General features: G+C 45.4%; 2 protein-coding genes across 2 annotated transcripts in view; both read right to left on the bottom strand.

Annotated features, from left to right (window-relative positions):
* PRMT8 (protein arginine methyltransferase 8) overlaps nucleotides 1-12,561 on the bottom strand; it is a gene marked incomplete at its 5' end in the record, with an annotated part of 178,282 nt that extends 165,721 nt beyond the window's left edge. The window contains one exon of the mRNA XM_081311854.1: nucleotides 12,514-12,561. Within this exon, the coding sequence (XP_081167980.1) occupies nucleotides 12,514-12,561 (48 nt within the window). The remainder of the gene's footprint in view (nucleotides 1-12,513) is intronic.
* A 3,575-nt stretch (nucleotides 12,562-16,136) lies between these two features.
* On the bottom strand, nucleotides 16,137-16,715 carry LOC308658721 (small ubiquitin-related modifier 1-like). Its single transcript, XM_081311567.1, has one exon. The coding sequence runs from the start codon at nucleotides 16,614-16,616 to the stop codon at nucleotides 16,311-16,313; it is 306 nt and encodes a 101-aa protein (XP_081167693.1). The 5' UTR covers nucleotides 16,617-16,715; the 3' UTR covers nucleotides 16,137-16,310.
* Nucleotides 16,716-17,946: the final 1,231 nt, after the last annotated feature.

Raw genomic sequence — 17,946 nt, 5'->3', positions numbered from 1 at the left:
AGCTGCGCTCAGGCCTGCTCCATACAGAGCAGGAGACGTGTGGTGGGAAAGCCAGTCAGCTCTGTGGGTTCACTCAGTCTGCATTGGAGTGGACAGTGACGGTGGGGGACAGCCTGAGAGGTGCCATCAGGGCAGGACTGTAGGAGCCTTAGGCTGCAGCCTGGAAATGAGCCCATGGCTGCCAACTCTCAATTAGACATGGACTCTCATCTCCATTTTAAGAGGGCCTCCCAAAGGCCTTTCTGTACCACACAGGCCACATACTTAGGACCAGGACAGTACACGGAAGACCTATCTCATGGCCTCCCCTGCATTCATCCTACCAAGTGAGACATGGAAGCCTCCTAAAGCCACTCTGACTAGTCCCTGGCTTCCAGACAGGCCACATCGGGACAGAGCAGAGCATGTCCCAACTCTCCGCCAGCCTCCTCCAGCTCAGGAGGAGAAATCGAATAAACCCAGGAGCCTCCTGGCGGACTGACTTTACGTATAAGCAGTATGGCTGGGTGAGCAGCGTAATGAGATCATGGCTGCTCCTGAGGAGGACACAGGTGTCCATCGGAAGACACCTGAGCATAAACTGCCGAATCTCTCACAGTGCCACGTCAGAGGACTCCACAGAGGAGAGTCCCTTTGTGCCACGAACTGATAGACAGACTCTTCCCTTCTGTGCACAACAGTATTTCCAGACACACAATCGGCACGATGCTCGGGGCTGCACCGTGGCCACAAGGTGAGGTCCAGCCTGCCCATGAGCAGCAGCCTTCTCGGCACCCGCTGCTGTCCTTGTTGGCCACAAGCCAGGACTGATTGAGCCCAGCCCAAAGGGGCCGAATCCCATCCTCCAAAATGAATATACCTATGGACTCCTGCGGTGGCTCCCCGCAGGCTGTAGCATGAAACCCAAACTCTTCACATGGCCGGCAAGTCGCCTGTGCTCTGGCCCTGGTCTGGAATTCTGGCCTCCTCTCCCCCAGGAACATATCTGCCTGTTTGGTTTCTTAGTTTTCTCTGCACCTTCATGCCTCCAACCCTGTGCTGCTCTTCCTTGCTCAGTCTCAAATGCTCTTTGCTCTTTCTCTCTCTCTCTCTCTCATTCTTCGGAGCCTAGATTAAAAGTCACCTTTTCCCATAAAACACATTCCTCATTTCAGAATTCACAGGTCCTTCCTCAGGGGCTGACAGGTGCACCCTGTTCAATTTGTATCCATTCCTGCGTTTTCCCTGTGTTTGGTCACATTAGAGGCATGCGTGGACACTTCCCTGCGCCGGATCCCGAATACAGCCCTGGGAACACGTCGTGGACCAGGTTTGAGAACCTCACAGACCTGTGGGCAGACAGTCAGATCATGTCCCCTCTCCTCTGCCAAAATCCCCCAGTGGCTCTCTGCCTCTCTCTGAGTGGAAGCCTACAGGACCTTCCACAGCCTGACTCTGGTTACTCCTCGGACACTTTGTCACTCTCTTTTCTCACTCTGGTGACCTCTGACCTTCCCCTGCTCCTCTAACTTCCGGCATGGCTCTGCCCCCAGGCGCGGGGCCTGGCCATCCCATCTGCCTGGACAGCTCCCTCCTCAGGTACCTGCATGACTGTCCCTTTTATTTCCTTTTGGTCTCATCAAATGTCACTGCTATGGTTTGGATATGGCGTAAGTGTGTCCCCAGGGGTTCATGTATTAGAAGATGGATCCCCAGTTTAGTGATGTTAAGAAGCAGTGGGGTCGTTAAGAGGTGGAGCTTTATAAGAGATCACCAGGTCACTGGGAAGGTATAAATGTAGTTCTCAAGGGACCCCTATCTTTCTTCCTGTCTTGCTACATGATCTCTCTCTGTCCATGAACTCCAAACTTTGTGATGCTACCCATTTGAGGTCCTTGTCAGAGCTGCTGCCAAGCTATTTGAACTTTTGTCCTCCAAAACTGTGAGCTAAACAAACCCCTTTTCTTTTATAAGTTAACCAGCCACAGGTATTTCATTATAGTAACAGAAAATGGACTGATAATTTGCTGGCCATCTATATTCCTACCCTTCATATCCCTCTTTCTTAGCATTTTGTATGCATTATATATTTACTTACTTATCATTCATTGTTTGCTCTTCCACTGGATTGCAAATCCCATGTCAGAAGACATCTGTATCAGCCTTGACATGCCTGGAACAGCATCTGACATATAACAGGCACTCATTAAAGGTCTGTCAAGTAAAGAAATCACAGAATGAGTGCATGCTATATAAAATGCAAGTCAGGGCAAAGAAAAGAACAACTCAGTAAGTCACTCCAAAGCCCTCTCCCCAGAGCCCAGAGAGCTGTCATAACTGAGAACACAGATCCAGGGAATGGCCTGTATTCACTGGTTCTCTCTCATGAGCAAATTATTAAACAGGCAAAATGGCCTGATCCATGGCTTCTCATTCAGTCCAAAATATGTAGGAAGCACCTACTCTGTGCCAACGATGGCACCAGGCTCTGGGATCTCAGTGGTGAACAAGACTGGCCTGCTCCCTGCCCGTATGGAGTTTATATTCTAAATTGACCACGAAGTGAATTAGCAACATAATTAGGAATCGTCACAAATGCTAGATCTCCTGTCTCAACCACATCCTCCTGAAACCGAGAGACAATTTTGCTTAATGAGTAGGAATGCGGGTTCAAAAATCACACCGATGAATTGGTGAAGTCCTGGTTCCACTATTTATTAGCTGTGTGACCTTGGGCAAGTGACGTACGTCCTCTGAGCTTTGGTTTCTTTCTGCACAAAACAGGAATCTCCATAGCACCTGATTATCTGGGTCACTGTGAGGATTGAATGGGTAATCCATAAATAGTCTGGCACAGCAAAATGTCATTCGATGGTCACCGATGTTAGGAAGGTCAGCAGAGCCCAAAGCCATGCTGGGTGAGGCCGTCACTCGGGCTCACTGACAGGTAAGCAGATGTTCCCTAATTGGTCTGAATTGTGTAATCGGTCAACAGCAGGCACAGAATAAAAGCAGCCAGAACTTTTCTGCCTTGGTCTAATCAGCCCAGCGCACTCCCTCCTACCAGCTTGTGATGTGATTATTCCCCTGTGCGGAATAAGACTCGGGCCTAGTTCAGATCCCGTAACTAAGGTCCATTATGCAGGGTGCTGAGCAGCCAGCAGGCAGATCAGAGGACCTCCCCCGGCCGGAGCTGCCATTAGCGCCCCAGGACAGCCGTGTCCCCGCTTCTCTGTGCCTTCTCCATTCTCCCCGCTGCTCCGGCCCCTGCCCCCAAGCACAAGCCACTCTGGGCCCCAGGCAGCCCTGGAGGAGGCTCTGACTCACCCCTAAACCTTTGAACCCAGCCGAGTCAATAGCCAGGGGTCTTCTTTTGCCTCCTACCTCTGTGCCTACCATGGGCTCGATACACAGTAAGAGGAAAATAGATGTTGGTTATAAAGAACCAACAAAGGGAAGGAAAGGGGAAGGGAGGAGCAAACGCCTTCAAAGAACAAATCTGGTCAGGGAAGGGGTGGGTCAGGGCAGCCGAAGGACCAAGGGCGGGTTGGTTTGCTTGGACCTGGGCAAGGGCTGGACCCGAGCATAGCCTGAGTGATTCTGCAGCATGATAAACGTGGAGTTCATGGTTCCCAAGTCTGCCGGTCACCAACTAGGACCTGGACAGTCCACCTGACATACTAGGGCTCAGTTTCTTCACCTGGGGAGTAGGACTCAGGTGAGCTCTTTTCCAATGTTAATAGGTTCTGACTTGTTGATCCAATTCTTGGCTGGTAAATTAGATACGACTAGAAAAATATATCCCCCGCCCCCATCTCTGGGTCCCCCCAAGTCCCCCTCTATGAAAGAACCCAGAAAAAAAGTTCAGTGTCATCAGACCTACGGGTCACATCGTGGGCTTTCTCATACTTGAATGGACCATTGCCAAGTGTAATTACCTCACTCACAACAAGACGCTGGCCAGTACGCAGGGTCCTGGACACTGTGGGATCAAATCCAAGCAGGACTCTTGAGCTCAGGAGCCGTTGGGCAAAAGCATAACTTACTCACTGTGTTTCAGGTAATAGGGGTGAATTGAGATGCATTAGGCTTCAGGGGGAAAAATATAGTGCTTAGGGAATAAGGAGAAGATGAAATAAATCGTGTCTTATGTGATCTGAATTACAACATTTCTCTTGTCTTGCCTGGAGCAAAAGAGATGAGAAACTCTACCTCCAGATAGTCGAGTGTAGTAAGTACTAAGAGGACAGGCGCTAGAGGAGGCCAGACCTGGGAGGACGCACAGCCCCGTCCCTCGTGAGCAGTGTGACCCTGGTCAAGTTTCTTTTCTCTCTCTGAGACTGTTTCCTCTCAGTTAACCACTGACTGAGTACCTGACAGGGGTCCCATGAGAGGGTGTCACTGAGCGATGGCATAGCCATCCCGGTCTGTTTGAGTTTCCTCTATCATGTTCCCACGATGATGTCATTGCCTGCAATGCATGGCTCAGAATGTGGCCCTGTCACAGGACACACGCTGTATCCGTGGGTAATCACAGCCTCTAATTCACAGGGTTACGGTGAGCCTCTAAAAAGATAATACATAATTATCATCAGTGGATACTGCAACTTACGGCATGAAAGACAGGTGGGGTATATCCACACAACCCCAAGACATCACCACACGGGCTACTTCTTTTTTTATTGGTTCTTTTTAATCCTACATAGCAATAGGATTCATTTTGACATAATTATAAGAGCATGGAATAGAATTTGTCCTAATTCAGTCCCCAGTCCTTCTTCCCTTCCCCTCACCTCCTCCCTCTCCCTGTTCCCTTTCCTCAACTCCACTGCTTTGTGCTATTTACTTAAATTTAAGTAAATAGCACAAAGCAGTGGAGTAGAGAATATATATATATATATATATATATATATATATATATGTAATATTATATATAAAAATATAATATTATATATAAAACTTATAGTTGTTTTTTTAAATTAATTTCATGTGGATGTCTGCAATGGTGAGATTCTCTGTGGCATATTCATACATGTACGTAGGAAAGTTAGTCAGATTAATTTCCTGTCTTTCCCTACTTATTAATGACAAAGGAAAAGGGTACCTCGGCCACGTGGGAACCCGGGAACCTTACCTCACCAGGCAACCAAGCCTCCTCAGTGAGGGACACACGGACAGGAGGAACTGAGAAGAACAGGACACTCATGCAATTCTCTTGCCAGCAATATTTAACTTGAATCTTTCCACGAGGAAATCCAAATGGAGGGCATTTTGCAAAACAACTCACTTAGCCTCTTTGAAAACTGTCAACGAAAGGAGGAAAAGTAAAAGAGGCTGAGAAACTGTTCTGATTAAGGGAGACCAGTGTGCTATGAAAAGCTAAGGCAGAGTGTGATTCTTGATTAGATCCTGGGTTGAAAGAAAAAGGAGAGGGAGGGAGAAGGGAGGGAGGGGCTGAGTGAAGGAGGAAAGAAAAGGAAGGAAGGAAGGAAGGAAGGAAGGAAGGAAGGAAGGAAGGAAGGAAGGAAGGAAGGAAGGAAGGAGGCAGCAGGTGGGAAGGAAGATGATTATTGGAAAAGTAGGGGGGAATTTCAGGAAGGATGGCTCTGTTTGGATTTGTCTTCTAAACTTCATATGTTGGAAACAGTCCCTGAGGTAGCAATGAAGAGAAGCAGGACTGGAAACGGTGGTAAGATCATTACTGCCATTATCCCAAGAGTGGCTGAGGTACTGCAGGGGTGGACTCCTGATAAAAGGATGAGCTTGGTCCCACCCCTCACTTGTTGTCATGGGTGACACAACAAGAAGATACTCTCCAGATGGCACCTTGATCCTGGACTTCCCAACCTCCAGAACTATGAGAAGTAGATGTAATTTTCTTTATTAATTACCCACTCTGTGGAACAGACACACACACACACACACACACACACACACACACTGAGAAAGACAGAAAAAATGTGAAAAGTAGGTATAAGAAATGCAGTGTGAGAAATACCAGCAAATTGTGAAACCAGAGGTTTCCTCATACAATCTTGCAACCTTTGGCAGTTTTTAAATGTTTTCAAAATGCAAAGTTGAGGGGCAGGATAATACATGTGAAAATCTTTGACACAGTTCAATAACTAGCAAATATGATATGCTGGTGATAATGATATTTTGATGTGACCAAAATTATGAAAATCTAACAATGCCCATCTTGTCCCCACATCTGGGTTTCTGTCATGCCACACAAGGTGGCTCAAGCCACTGGCCAGTTCTGGGGTTCCATTTTCCCATCTGTAAGCAAAGGAGATATCAGAGCCACGTGAGGAGAGCCAGGGAGAAAAGGGGGTGCTGAGGGGATGACGCCGATGATGGTGCGTAATGAGGAGATTAGATTTCTCACAGGGGTTGGGATCAATCCCTGCACATTATGGTAATCATGATAGTGACACCCAATGATTATTCGTACGAACTCTATCCTGGTTTATTTTTCTCTTATTGCATCCTCTGTCATACTCTGATGAAATTATTGTCTCTCTGTGCTTTTTAACCATCCTGGCAAGGACATTTTCAAGGAGAAAAGTGATGATAGTTTTAAAAGGCTGGAGGAGAAGACAGACCCTATTGGAAACATAACTCTATAAACACCGGTAGAATTCCTTTCTTTGTGTCAGGCACTTGGAATGCAAAAAGGAGCAATCAGACCCCTTTTCTCTCCCTCCTGGAAGGGTTCATAAACTATGAGAGGGAAAACAGAATCAGGAAGCCAAACAATCAGTGAGATCTCCTTGCTAAATATTTTTTGGCATGTAAAGCGGATATTATAGTGAAATGATTAGATTATGAGAGCTGTACCCTCATCAGTGGATTCATCTACTGACATGGACTAACTGCATGGAAACTGTAAGCAAGTAGGGTTTAGCCGGAGGAAGGAGGCCACGGAGGGTGGCTGTGCCTTTAGGGTTTCTTTATTTTGTCCCTGGTCAGTAGACCTCTCACTCTCTCTCTGCTTCCTGGTTGCCAGGTCTTGAGCTGCTTTCCTCTGTCTTGGCCTTCCGCCATGATGTTCTGTCCCCTCAGGCCCTGAGCTACGGAGTTGGCTGACTGTGCACTGAACCTCTGAAACCAAGAACCAAAATGAACTTTCCCACCTCTCAGTTGCATTTGGTCACAGGGATGCAAAGATGACTAAACAGCATAATAAATTCATAGTAAGTAAGTATTCACTAGGGCTGGGGCTGGGGCTCAGCGGTAGAGCGCTCACCTAGCATGCGTGAGGCCCTGGGTTTAATCCTCAGCACCACATAAAATAAATGAATGAAATAAGGTATTGTGTCCATCTTTAGCTAAAAAAGAAAATAAAGTATTTACTGAATCATTTTTTAATGAACTAATAGTTGAGTGGATGGATGGATAATTGGGCAGATAAAAGAATGGAGAGGACGATATGAGGAAAAAGAGAGAGAGTGATTCCACATGAAGACCTGAGAAGGTTGGGGAGAGGCCACTAGTTTTTGGTATTTAAACTGCACCTCAAAGGACCAGGAAAATTTCACCTGGGATGAAAAGCATCTTAGGGGAACGGTGTTACCTAAGGAATCATTTTTCACTTTTCAATAAAATCTGTCCTACTTAGAAGATGAAGTCAGATGAATACAGTGTTAGCCATGTGATCACCAAGATAAATCTCCTCTGAATCAAAAGAGAATTACAGAACTTTCTAGAAGAAGAACATTTCTGAGCCTGCACGTTTGCTGACACTGTTCATCCTGGAGACACAAAGGCAGCATGACATTGCCATGCACCTGAAGGTGCTTGGAAATAAGATCTTTTCTGTAGATTTTCCTGTTCTGCTCTACAAAAGTCCAAGTCAAGGAAGGAACCAGAGAAAAGCATTCTGAAACTAAAAACACGCTTTGAGGTCAAGGTGTTTTCTGCTCCCTGTGTGGCATGTGAAACGTAGTAAGTAGAAGTCAATGAATCATTGTTGAATGAGTGGATAGATGGGTGGATGGACAGACAGAAGGACAGGTAGAGAGCAACCAGATAAAAGGATGGAGAGGTTATGAATGACTCAAAATACAGGCAATGTAGAAATGCCCAGAGAGAATTGCCTTCCTCAGAATGAGTCTACACCCAAACTGCTAGGGGCTGTTTTGGTTCCTGGAAGCCTGGCCCATTCAAAAGAGCATCACAATGCCTGGAATCACTAGAAAACATAAAAGAGCAAGGAAAGCCAAAGCTCAGAGACGGAGCCATTGAAAACAGTGCTTGAGCGAGACAACTTATACTCGTTGCCATATTTTAATTTTGCCCTAATCATATCTTTTCTTCAGAACTGCAAAGCCTAGGTTATAATTAAGACATAGCCTAATAGTTAAACTGTTGATCTAATAATGAGTTTTCTTGAAAAAAAAAAAAGCAAAATAATATGGCTGAGTCACACTTTTCATCTCTTACCCCTTCTCAGTCGTGGAGAACTGGAGCAGATTTATTCATCTTCCGCTGCGGTTCCTCCAATGGGCCGGGAGGCAGCGGGAAGGACAGGACCAAGCTAGGTGGGGGCACCTGCCCTCTGCAGAAGGCCTTGCTACCACCTACAACAAATGGCAGAAAAAGACAATCAAAGCTTATTTTATTCGATAATCAGTACAGTGCAGCAGCCAATTTTGCTGATTGTGAAATTCAACCGGGAGGACCATCCTTAGTCTTATATCTTACTCTGCAATATGGGGACAATAGATTAACTATCTCATAAAGTTGTTATAAGAATTGAAATTATAAAGAATATCAATCAATGAGCATGGCGTGTCTCATAGTAAGCCCCCTCCCCAAATATTGGATATCACTGAGACAAGATAAATAAGAGCCCATGGCTGGGAACCCAACCTGCAGGGTTCACTGAGCAGGCCCTGTCCGAATCACCCCACCGGCCATCCATGGGTAGATATCCTCGCTGTCCTGGGCTTCAGTGTCTCATCTCTAAGTTAATCTTCCTGATCACCAAGGACCCTTCCAGTCTAAGCTTGTTCAGTGTTAGAACAAGATCTAACAGAGAAAGAAGGCAGCCTGGGGAAGACACCTCCCTCTCCCCTGGTCATCTTGCTCACCACGAGGCTGGAGTTGGTGGGAAGTCTGGGTCCATGACGCCCCCTGGAGCTACCCAGCGGCAGAAAAGTAAGAACCACTGGATTCCGAGGACCTGCCGAGAATGCTGGTGTCTCCTGGATCTCATTGTGTTTCAGTCTCCCTTGGAATAGGCTTCTTCCCCTCCAGGAGCTAACACTGCTGGCTGTCCACCCAGAGCCAGGTCATCCTTCTTCCTTGAGATCTCACGAGGCTAAAATGGGCCCATCCCCTGGGGCCATATCATGATGGGTCTACACTGATGGCTCTCAGTGGGAAGTGGCAATGCTCCCCAGGGGAACTTGGAAAGAAGTTGTCACCCTGACTAGAGGACTCCACTGGCTCTGAATAAGAGAGGGCAGAGATGCCAAGTGTCCTGCATCAAGCAGGACAACACTGCTGTAGCAAAAGCTTGTCATCCAAAATGCCAAACGCACCCCTACTGAGAAGTGCCTTCCTAAATTATTCTTCCCATTGCCTTTGGCTTAGCTTAGATGTGGGCCTAATTTGACTAATAAGAATGTCTGAGAGATTTTCCTCATGATTAAGAAAAAGGGGTGGACCTTCTACTTCCTGCCTCTGTGTGACACTTGGAGTCTCATCAGTCAACCCACGGCCATGAGGAGAAGCCAAGAGAGTCATGGGGCACCCAGAGCTGTGACGTCACTAAGGTCTGAGCTAGCCAGCCTGAGGACTGCTGCCCTCAGGCCTCTTCCATAAGGGCACCAATCCCACTGGAGAGGCCTCCACCTTTACAGCCTAACCACCTCCCAGAAGCCCCACCCCCTAATACCATCACCTTAGGAGAGAAGATTTCCACTATGAAACACAAACATTCAGAACACATAGTTAAAAAACACTGTTGAAAGAAATCAAAGATCTAAATAAACGGAGAGACATACTGTGTTCGTGGTTTGGGAGAATCAACAGAGGAAAAATGTTAATTATCCCTCCACTGTATATACAGGTTGAATATAAGTCTACCAAAAAATTCAAGCAAACTTTTAATAAATATAGACAAGCTTATTTTAAAATTTATATGGAAAGGCAAAGAAACTGAAATAACTCAAACAATTTTGAAATGAAAGAATGAAGTGGGAGGAATCAGTCTGCCCAATTTTAAGATATGATATCAAAATATACAGCTACCGTAATCAAGACTGGATGGTATTGATGGAGGAACAGACACACAGATCCCTAGAACATAATGGAGAATCCAGAAATAGACCTGCACAAAATATGCATGAGTGATTTTTGAAACAGGTGCAAAAGCAATTCAACAGAGGAAGATAGCCTCTTTAACAAACAGCTCTGGAGCAATTGGACATTCACAGGGTAGAGAAAAATAACTTGGCATGCAGAAATTAACTCAAAATGTGTCATGGACTGGTGCACAATGGTAAAACATTTTTTTAAAAAATGCAAGAGAAAATCTTCACAACCTAGAGTTGGGTAAAGAGTCTTTAGGCTTGAGACCAAAAGCATAATCTAGGAAAGCAAAAATTGCTTATGCTCTGTGAAAGACTCCATTTAAAAGATGATAAAACAGAAAAGCACGTATGAGGCTCTGGGTTCCATCTCCAGCACAGCAAAAGCAAAAACAAACAAGGAGAAAATATTTACAAAGTATACAAACAAGCATGACCATAAAGAAGATATATAAATGGCAAATAAGAACGTGAAAAGAACTTCGATAACACTAATGACTAAGGAAGTGCAAATTTAAGCCATCAAGATATCATACACACTTAGCAGATTGACTGAAATAAAGAATAATGCACAAATGCAGGTAAGGAGATAGAGAAACTGGATCCCTCACACATTCCTGAGGGGATTGTAAAATGGTCCGGCCACTTGGGAAAACAGTTTGGCTTCTTTAAAAATCAAGTGTGCAATTACCATATGACCCAGCAACTGTACCCCTGGGCATTTATCCTGAAGAAATGAAAATGCATGTTCACACAAAACCTGTACACCACAGTTCTTCACAGCTATTTCCATGAAAGCCCAAAACTGGAGCTAGCCCTAATGTCCTTCAGTGAGTGAAGACTTAAACCATACCATGCCATGGAATGCTACTCAACAACAAAAAGAAATTATTGATATGTACAACAATTTGGATAAATCTCATGGGAATTATGCTGAGTGGCACGCACATAAACAAGATTCAGTCCCAGAAGGTTGTATATTTTACTATATGATTCCATTTGTATTGTGCCATAGTTTGGATCTTGAACGTCCTCCAGAGGCCCTTGTAGTAAAAGCTTGGTCCCCAAGGTGGCGCTACTGAAGTGGTAGTATCTTTAAGAGGTAGAGCCTAGTGAGATGTCCTTAGGTCATTAAGCTCATGCTCCTAAAGAAGATAATGGGACCCTGGTCCCTTCCTCTTCATCTCTCTTTTGCTTCCTGGCCACAAGGTAAATGGTTTTTCTCAGTCACACACTCCACCCATACTTTGGGCCTGCCTTACCACAGGCCCAAAGTAATGGGGCCAGCTGATTGGATTGGAAACTCCAAAACTATGAGTAAGGATAAACTTTTTGCTTTTTAAGTTAATTACCTCAGGTAGTTCATTATAGTGGCAGAAAGCTAATATATATATATATATATATATATATATATATATATATATAGAGAGAGAGAGAGAGAGAGAGAGAGAGAGAGAGCGAGCTTTCTTGAAATTATAGCATTAAAAAAAAAGAATAGATAATGGTTGCCAAGGGTAATGGAGGAGGGCAGTAGGAGGGTGGGAAGTGGGCATGGCTATAAAAAGGCAACATTAAGGATCTTTGTAATGGAAGTGTTCTTTATCTTAAATATACCAATGTCATTATCCTGTTTGTGATATTTTGTGCTAGTTTTGTAAGCTGTTATCATTGAGGGAAATTGGATAAAGTATGCATGGAATCTCCCTGTATCATTTCTTACAGGTGCAAATGAATTTAAATTTAAACTCATAATTAAATTAAATTAAAACTCATAAGTTAAATTGAGCCAGGCACAGCAGTGCATGCCTGTAATCCTAGCAACTCAGGAGGCTGAGGCAGGAAGATCAGGAGTTCAAAGCCAGCCTCATCAAAAGTGAGGCACTAAGCAACTCAGTGAGACCCTGTCTTTAAATAAAATACAAAATAGGGCTGGGGATGTGGCTCAGTGGTTGCATGTCCCTGAGTTCAAACCCCAGTACAAAAAAAAAAAAAAAAAGTTTAATTTAAAAAATTTTGCACAGTGTGTAGTCCACAGTCTGTTGCACCTGAAGCCTGTAGGAGTATAGTATGGACTTAAGAAACAGAGACAAGAACAGGCCCTACAGAGGAACAAGAGGGGAAAAGCCAACAGCCCACATGGGTCAAGATAATTGTGCATTGATATTTCACTTGCAGGGAGAAGAAAAGAAAGAAATTACCATGCAAGCTGATCTACAAAAGAAACCTCTTGCAGCCCGAATCTATCCGAAGCCAGAGGTTCCATTCAACCTGGCATGCATTCAAATTGCAAGCCCCCGCCCCTCCCTGGTGCCGAATGGGCCTCTCCAACACAGACTGAGTAATTTGATCCAGTTACTCTGAGTCAGCGGTTTGGACATGTGTTTGCAATCTGAAGGCTTCCTGTGAGGTACACAGGCCCTTAATAACATTTCTTACGGGAAATGTTTGGCTTGGGAGGCCAGGCCAAGCTGGAGTTGGACTGAAGTCGTGGTCATACATAAACAAGGGTTTTAAAGGTCAGTTCTTCAGCCAATGAGCTGGATTTGAGAACTCTGGGGGCAGGAGTGGGGAAACTGCTCTCAATGGGTTTTCTCAGAAAATGACCATGTGCACGCATTCCTCTTGTATCAGAGAAGAGAAGCCCTGGGGTGGGCGGGGACTGACTTTTCTGCTTCTCCACAACTGTCTCTGATGGGAGGCAGAAGAGAGGGCTCAGAGCCCCCTCCCTGCCCTGCAGCCCACTTCTCCTGGTCCAGCCCTGAGAGAAGCACTAGCACAGCATGCCCAGCACCCCTTAAGCAAAGCCATCACCCCTAGTCCTCGACCCCAGAAGGCTGCCATACCTGGCTCACCCTGGCTTTTGCATGGGGACCAATTTATATGAGTCACACCGCTGTGCAGGCATTTCAGGTGGTTCTATAAGCACACGCAAAAATAATGTCACAAATTAGTTCAACCAATATTCCACCAGGTCTGCCCCTACTGTTCTCAACTTCTTTTTTTTTTTTTTTTGGCCAGGGTGGAGGTGGGGAGGTACCAGGGATTGAACTCAGGGGTACTAGACCACTGAGCCACATCCCCAGCCCTATTTTGTATTTTATTTAGAGACAGGGTCTCACTGAGTTGCTTAGTGCCTCTTTTGCTGAGGCTGGCTTTGAACTCAGGATCCTTCTGCCTCAGCCTCCCAGGCGTCTGGGATTACGGGCGTGCGCCACCACGTCTGGCTAATTTCAACTTCTTTAACCAATTAGAGAACAGAGATTTGGAACAGCCCATTCCTCCTCACCCAACACTAACATCCATTTAACAAGTTTATGGCCTCCTTCCGCTTCAGAGTTGGACGGGACACCTCCCTTAAGCTGCAGATGCCAACACTGCCCCATCCCTTGGTCTCTTGGAGACTGTCCTCAAAGTCCAGGCTCCGGGGCAAAGGAAAGTCGACTCCTTGGCAAGAGACACTTGACCTGGGATTCCTTTTCTGCAAACTCCTAACTTAGTGGCCCTCGATCGGAGAGCTGTTGGATTATGGGAAATCAGCATGACTATATTCTCCTTCCACATGGAAACTGATTCTTCTCATCTCTTGTGGTTTGCTCCCCAGGGGCTAGGGAAGGGCACAGAGAGGAGAGGAAGAAGCAGGACCAGAAAACCAACTACCCAAATGACCAAGATGCCTGGGGCCAGAGTGGTCCTTGAGCCACTAGGCTCTGGGCCCACAGGATTGCCTCTTGTCCTGGTGAGTCACCAGCGGAGTATCCTCCCGAGCGGGGGGACAGGGGCAACAGCGTGGCTATGGACTTGCTCATTGATCCTCACAACCACGCTGTGAAGGTCACCAGACACAGAAAATGCAAGGGAGCACAAAGGTACAGGGTCAAGAACACTAGATTTGGGGCTCCTGAGTCTTAACTGTGGGCTCAGCTCACATTTCTGACCTGCACAATTCTTCTGTGCCTCCATTTGCTCCAAACAGAGACATTAATACCCATCTCAGGACAGGATGTGGCAAGTCACGGTTAGGAATGTGTTTTTATGCAAGTAATAGAAAACCCAAAAACTATGTCTTAAAGAATTAGGAGTTTGTTGTTGTTACGAAATTCAAAGATAGCTCTTCCAAGGTTCAGACACCTATTCATTTCTTATGGATTCTAAAACCCACATTTTTTTTCACATTTTAACATTCTATATGTGTATTACAAACATCAAGTTGTAGTTTAATTAGTGGCATTTTTTTATTTCCTAATGATACTTTAAAAATGGTTTATCATACAACATTGTGTTTCCAATTAAAAACAACAAGATATTAGGGGCTAGACTCTTATATATCCTCTGTCCTTAGGCTGGTGGATGCTTTGCCTTATCCTCATGCCTTGCCTCATTGTTACAAAATGGCTGCTGCATCTTCAAGCATTGCATCTATTTTACAGGCAGGAGAAAGAGAGAAGTAGGAAGGAGACAAAGGGTTTTCTTCAGTTAAAATTTGGTCTTTGTAGTTAGACTAATAACGCTTTCACTTTTATACTGTTGGCCAGAACTGTGTCATATGGCCATCTGCAGAGTGCTGGGAAAGTTGATTGTATAGATTTCCAGGGTCTATAAAAGAGAAAAGTAGGGCTGTGGGTATAACTCAGTGGTTGGGAGCTTGCCCTGGGTTTGGTGCCTAGTCCTGGAAGAGAGGGAGAGAGAAGGGAGGGGAGGCAAGAGAGAAAGAGGCTGTTGGATGGTAAATGAGCCAACCTATTGCATCTGCCACAGTATTTACAATAACTAGCACTCTCTCTGGCATGTGGCAGAAGATCCACAAAGAACATCCCTGTAACTCCACACACAAACAAAAATCCAAGTGGTTTGTGTTGGGGATGAGGTAAACCAGCCCACCAAACAACTTCTCTTCTTGGAGCAGTGCAGTCAACACACTACAGGAATGCAAATTAGCTTTCCCCAGGAAAGAGTGATAAACACACTTCTCTCCCTTCCAGCTCCGCACAGCCACTTCTGTGGGCTTATGCACTAGAAGATTCTGGTGCAAAATGAGTACACAAACTGCTTTGCTTTTCTCACAAATGGGTTCTTTTGGTTTCCTTCCACCACCACTAAGCCTGTCTCCTACTTCAGCTCTGGGGTAGACACAGCCCACAGCCCCTGGTGGCTTCAGGGGGAACAATCCGCAGGCTGGCACCTGTGACCCAGGCATTGGGCACTCTTGAGGGCATGCCTGAGCTTTCTTTTTTTTTTTTAAGGTTTTTACAAATATTGTTTATTTTAATGAAGCTGGTACAGACAATGTCCATTTAAAACCCATATCCCAGGCCAAAAGTACAAATAAAATCAAAGGAGCAGTGTTCTGTTGTACACACGTCTGCATGAATAACTTTATTAACTGCTAATGAAAATTAGAACTTTTCCGGGATCTTCTGACAAGATTTTTTTTTTAATCTTAAAATGCTTTCTCTTCAGTGAAGCCATCTTTGGAGTTAGTTGTTACTCTCCCCATGTCTGTTCGTCTTGACTCCAAAGCTGATATTCCTCCTCTTTTGGTCCAGACCCTCAGATTTTAAAAGTAGCATCAGATTAAGGAAAGGTCATTTTCCCACAGTTCAGTTCTCTGAAAAACTTCCATCTCCCACTGAAAGTCACAGTCCAGGAGTGAAGCAGTCACATGCTAGAACTTCAGGGCCAACTGGAAAGTCATTATATAAACACTCACATTGGTCGATCTTATTTACCACCAAAAGCCTGAAAATGCACAGTCCTGAAAAAGGTGGCCTCTCTGTATACACGTGTAATTTTTTAAAAGGAGAGGGCAATATAAAGGAAGCTGAGGTTTGATCACCAAAAAATCAGCACAATGAAAACAAACAATAATGAATAATGAGCACTAGAATTCCAATTACCAGCTGTTTTAAAGAGATGGGTGCCAGTTCTCAATTCCATTTGAACACCACATTACAAAAGAACTATTTTTAAAAATAAAAAAAGGATTGAGGGAAAAGAAAAAAAAATAAAGAATATCTAAACCATTGAATGACCCCCTGTTTGTTCCTGATAAACTTCAATCACATCTTCTTCCTCCATTCCCAGTTCTTTTGGAGTATGATTATCAGCAATTCTCTGACCTTCAAAGAGAAACCTGAGTGAATTCATTGGAACTCCCTGTCTTTGACAATATGATTCTTTGAGTTTCTTGAGATGTGTTGTCATTTTCACTTTGAAGTGAATCTCACTGCTATCCTGTCCAATTACTTTGAGTTTAATGTATTCTCCTTCTTTCTTATCCCCCAAATCCTCAGTTGAAGGTTTTGCCTCCTGATCAGACATGGTGACGGTGGCTTCACCCGGGGATCTCCGCACAGCAGCGGCCTCGGGTAAGTAGAACCTGGCTCCGGGGTTTATAAATCCGTCTCCCTTCCCCACAGCACAACCCATGCCTGAGCTTTCTAAGATAACAGGAGGGGAGCCAACAGTTATTCTGTTTATATATATATAAATTCAGGGCATCGTCACTGCAAACTTGTGGTCCTTATATAAGCTAAGCAGTCCAACTGGCCAAAGCTATAGCTAACAGAAATTAGGAAACTGTTCCTGGTCATCCTGCTGGTAAGCAAGGGACTGAGACACAAACCCAGGCCTGTCTGGTGCTGCCAATACCCATCATTTCCAGAAGTACTGCTTTCTGTTTGACTCTCAGTTTTAGGCCAGGAAAAAAAAAAATCATGCTTCTCCTCCAACATCAGGATCCCATAGAAAGGTTGTCATAGTGACCATGCAAATAAATAGAGGAGCTACAGACACTGTTGCCCCAGAACCTCTGGTCCTCAGATGGAAGCTGGCCTCTTCTACGCAGCTGAAGGGCAGTGTGTCCTGGAATCTGACCTGAGAGACACCCAATCCAGTCCCCTCCCAGCACAGTTGGGGAATGGAGATGAGAGAGAGGCTAATGACCACAGCCAGCAAAGTACTAGGACTCAGTGCCCCTGGCTTCTGGGCCATTGCTGTTTTGCACACCACAGTCTTCAGCTGGTTTTTGGTGCTCAGATGGACACTTCCAGTCATCCGGCAAGCCAGACTGGGAAGCCACCACCTCCGGGTGGACTTCCATCTATTCATTTAACCCGTATCCTTGGAGCACTCGCCAGAGGCCTAGCTCCATTCTGAGAACCAAACTGCAACCAAGGGCTATAATGATAATGCCCAGCTTTCACGGAGCCTCTTGTCCAGTGGAGCAGACAGATGAGAAGTGAAGAAATGTAGAGATATGACATGGCAGACATCAGCTAGGGACGTTAGGGTGGTGTGGACTTCAGAACCAGGTCAGGGTAGCATTTAAGTGGAGACCCGAAGGATGATAAGAAAGTGGTAAAGGGGAGGCGAAGACAGGAATCCATGCAGGAAGACAGGACCAGGCAAAGAACACCACAGATCCAAAGCCCCCCAGTCAGGTGGAAAGTTGGCTGCAGGAGGGACAGGAGGAGATGCCTGGGGCCTGAGCCCAGGGGCGAGGGGTGGGGAAGCCACAGGTGGGAGACGCAGGCCAAGGGCAGATCCCAGGGGGCCCAGCCCCTGAGCCAGGACAGGGGGGTTTCATTTTGGTTCTCAGCAGTTAGAGGTCAGCAGAGGGTTTTAAGGAGACTATAGCTCAGTGAAATAT

This window comes from Spermophilus citellus, assembly GCF_964194105.1.
Source record: "Spermophilus citellus genome assembly, chromosome: 10".
NCBI classification, from domain to species: Eukaryota; Metazoa; Chordata; class Mammalia; order Rodentia; family Sciuridae; genus Spermophilus; species Spermophilus citellus.
Note: the sequence above shows the minus strand (reverse complement) of the source record. Positions and strands in the feature narration are given on the sequence as shown.

Bases quoted from the DNA above. Each gene is read 5' to 3' on its own strand.
- LOC308658721 (XM_081311567.1), bottom strand. From the start codon at position 16,616: ATGTCTGATCAGGAGGCAAAACCTTCAACTGAGGATTTGGGGGATAAG.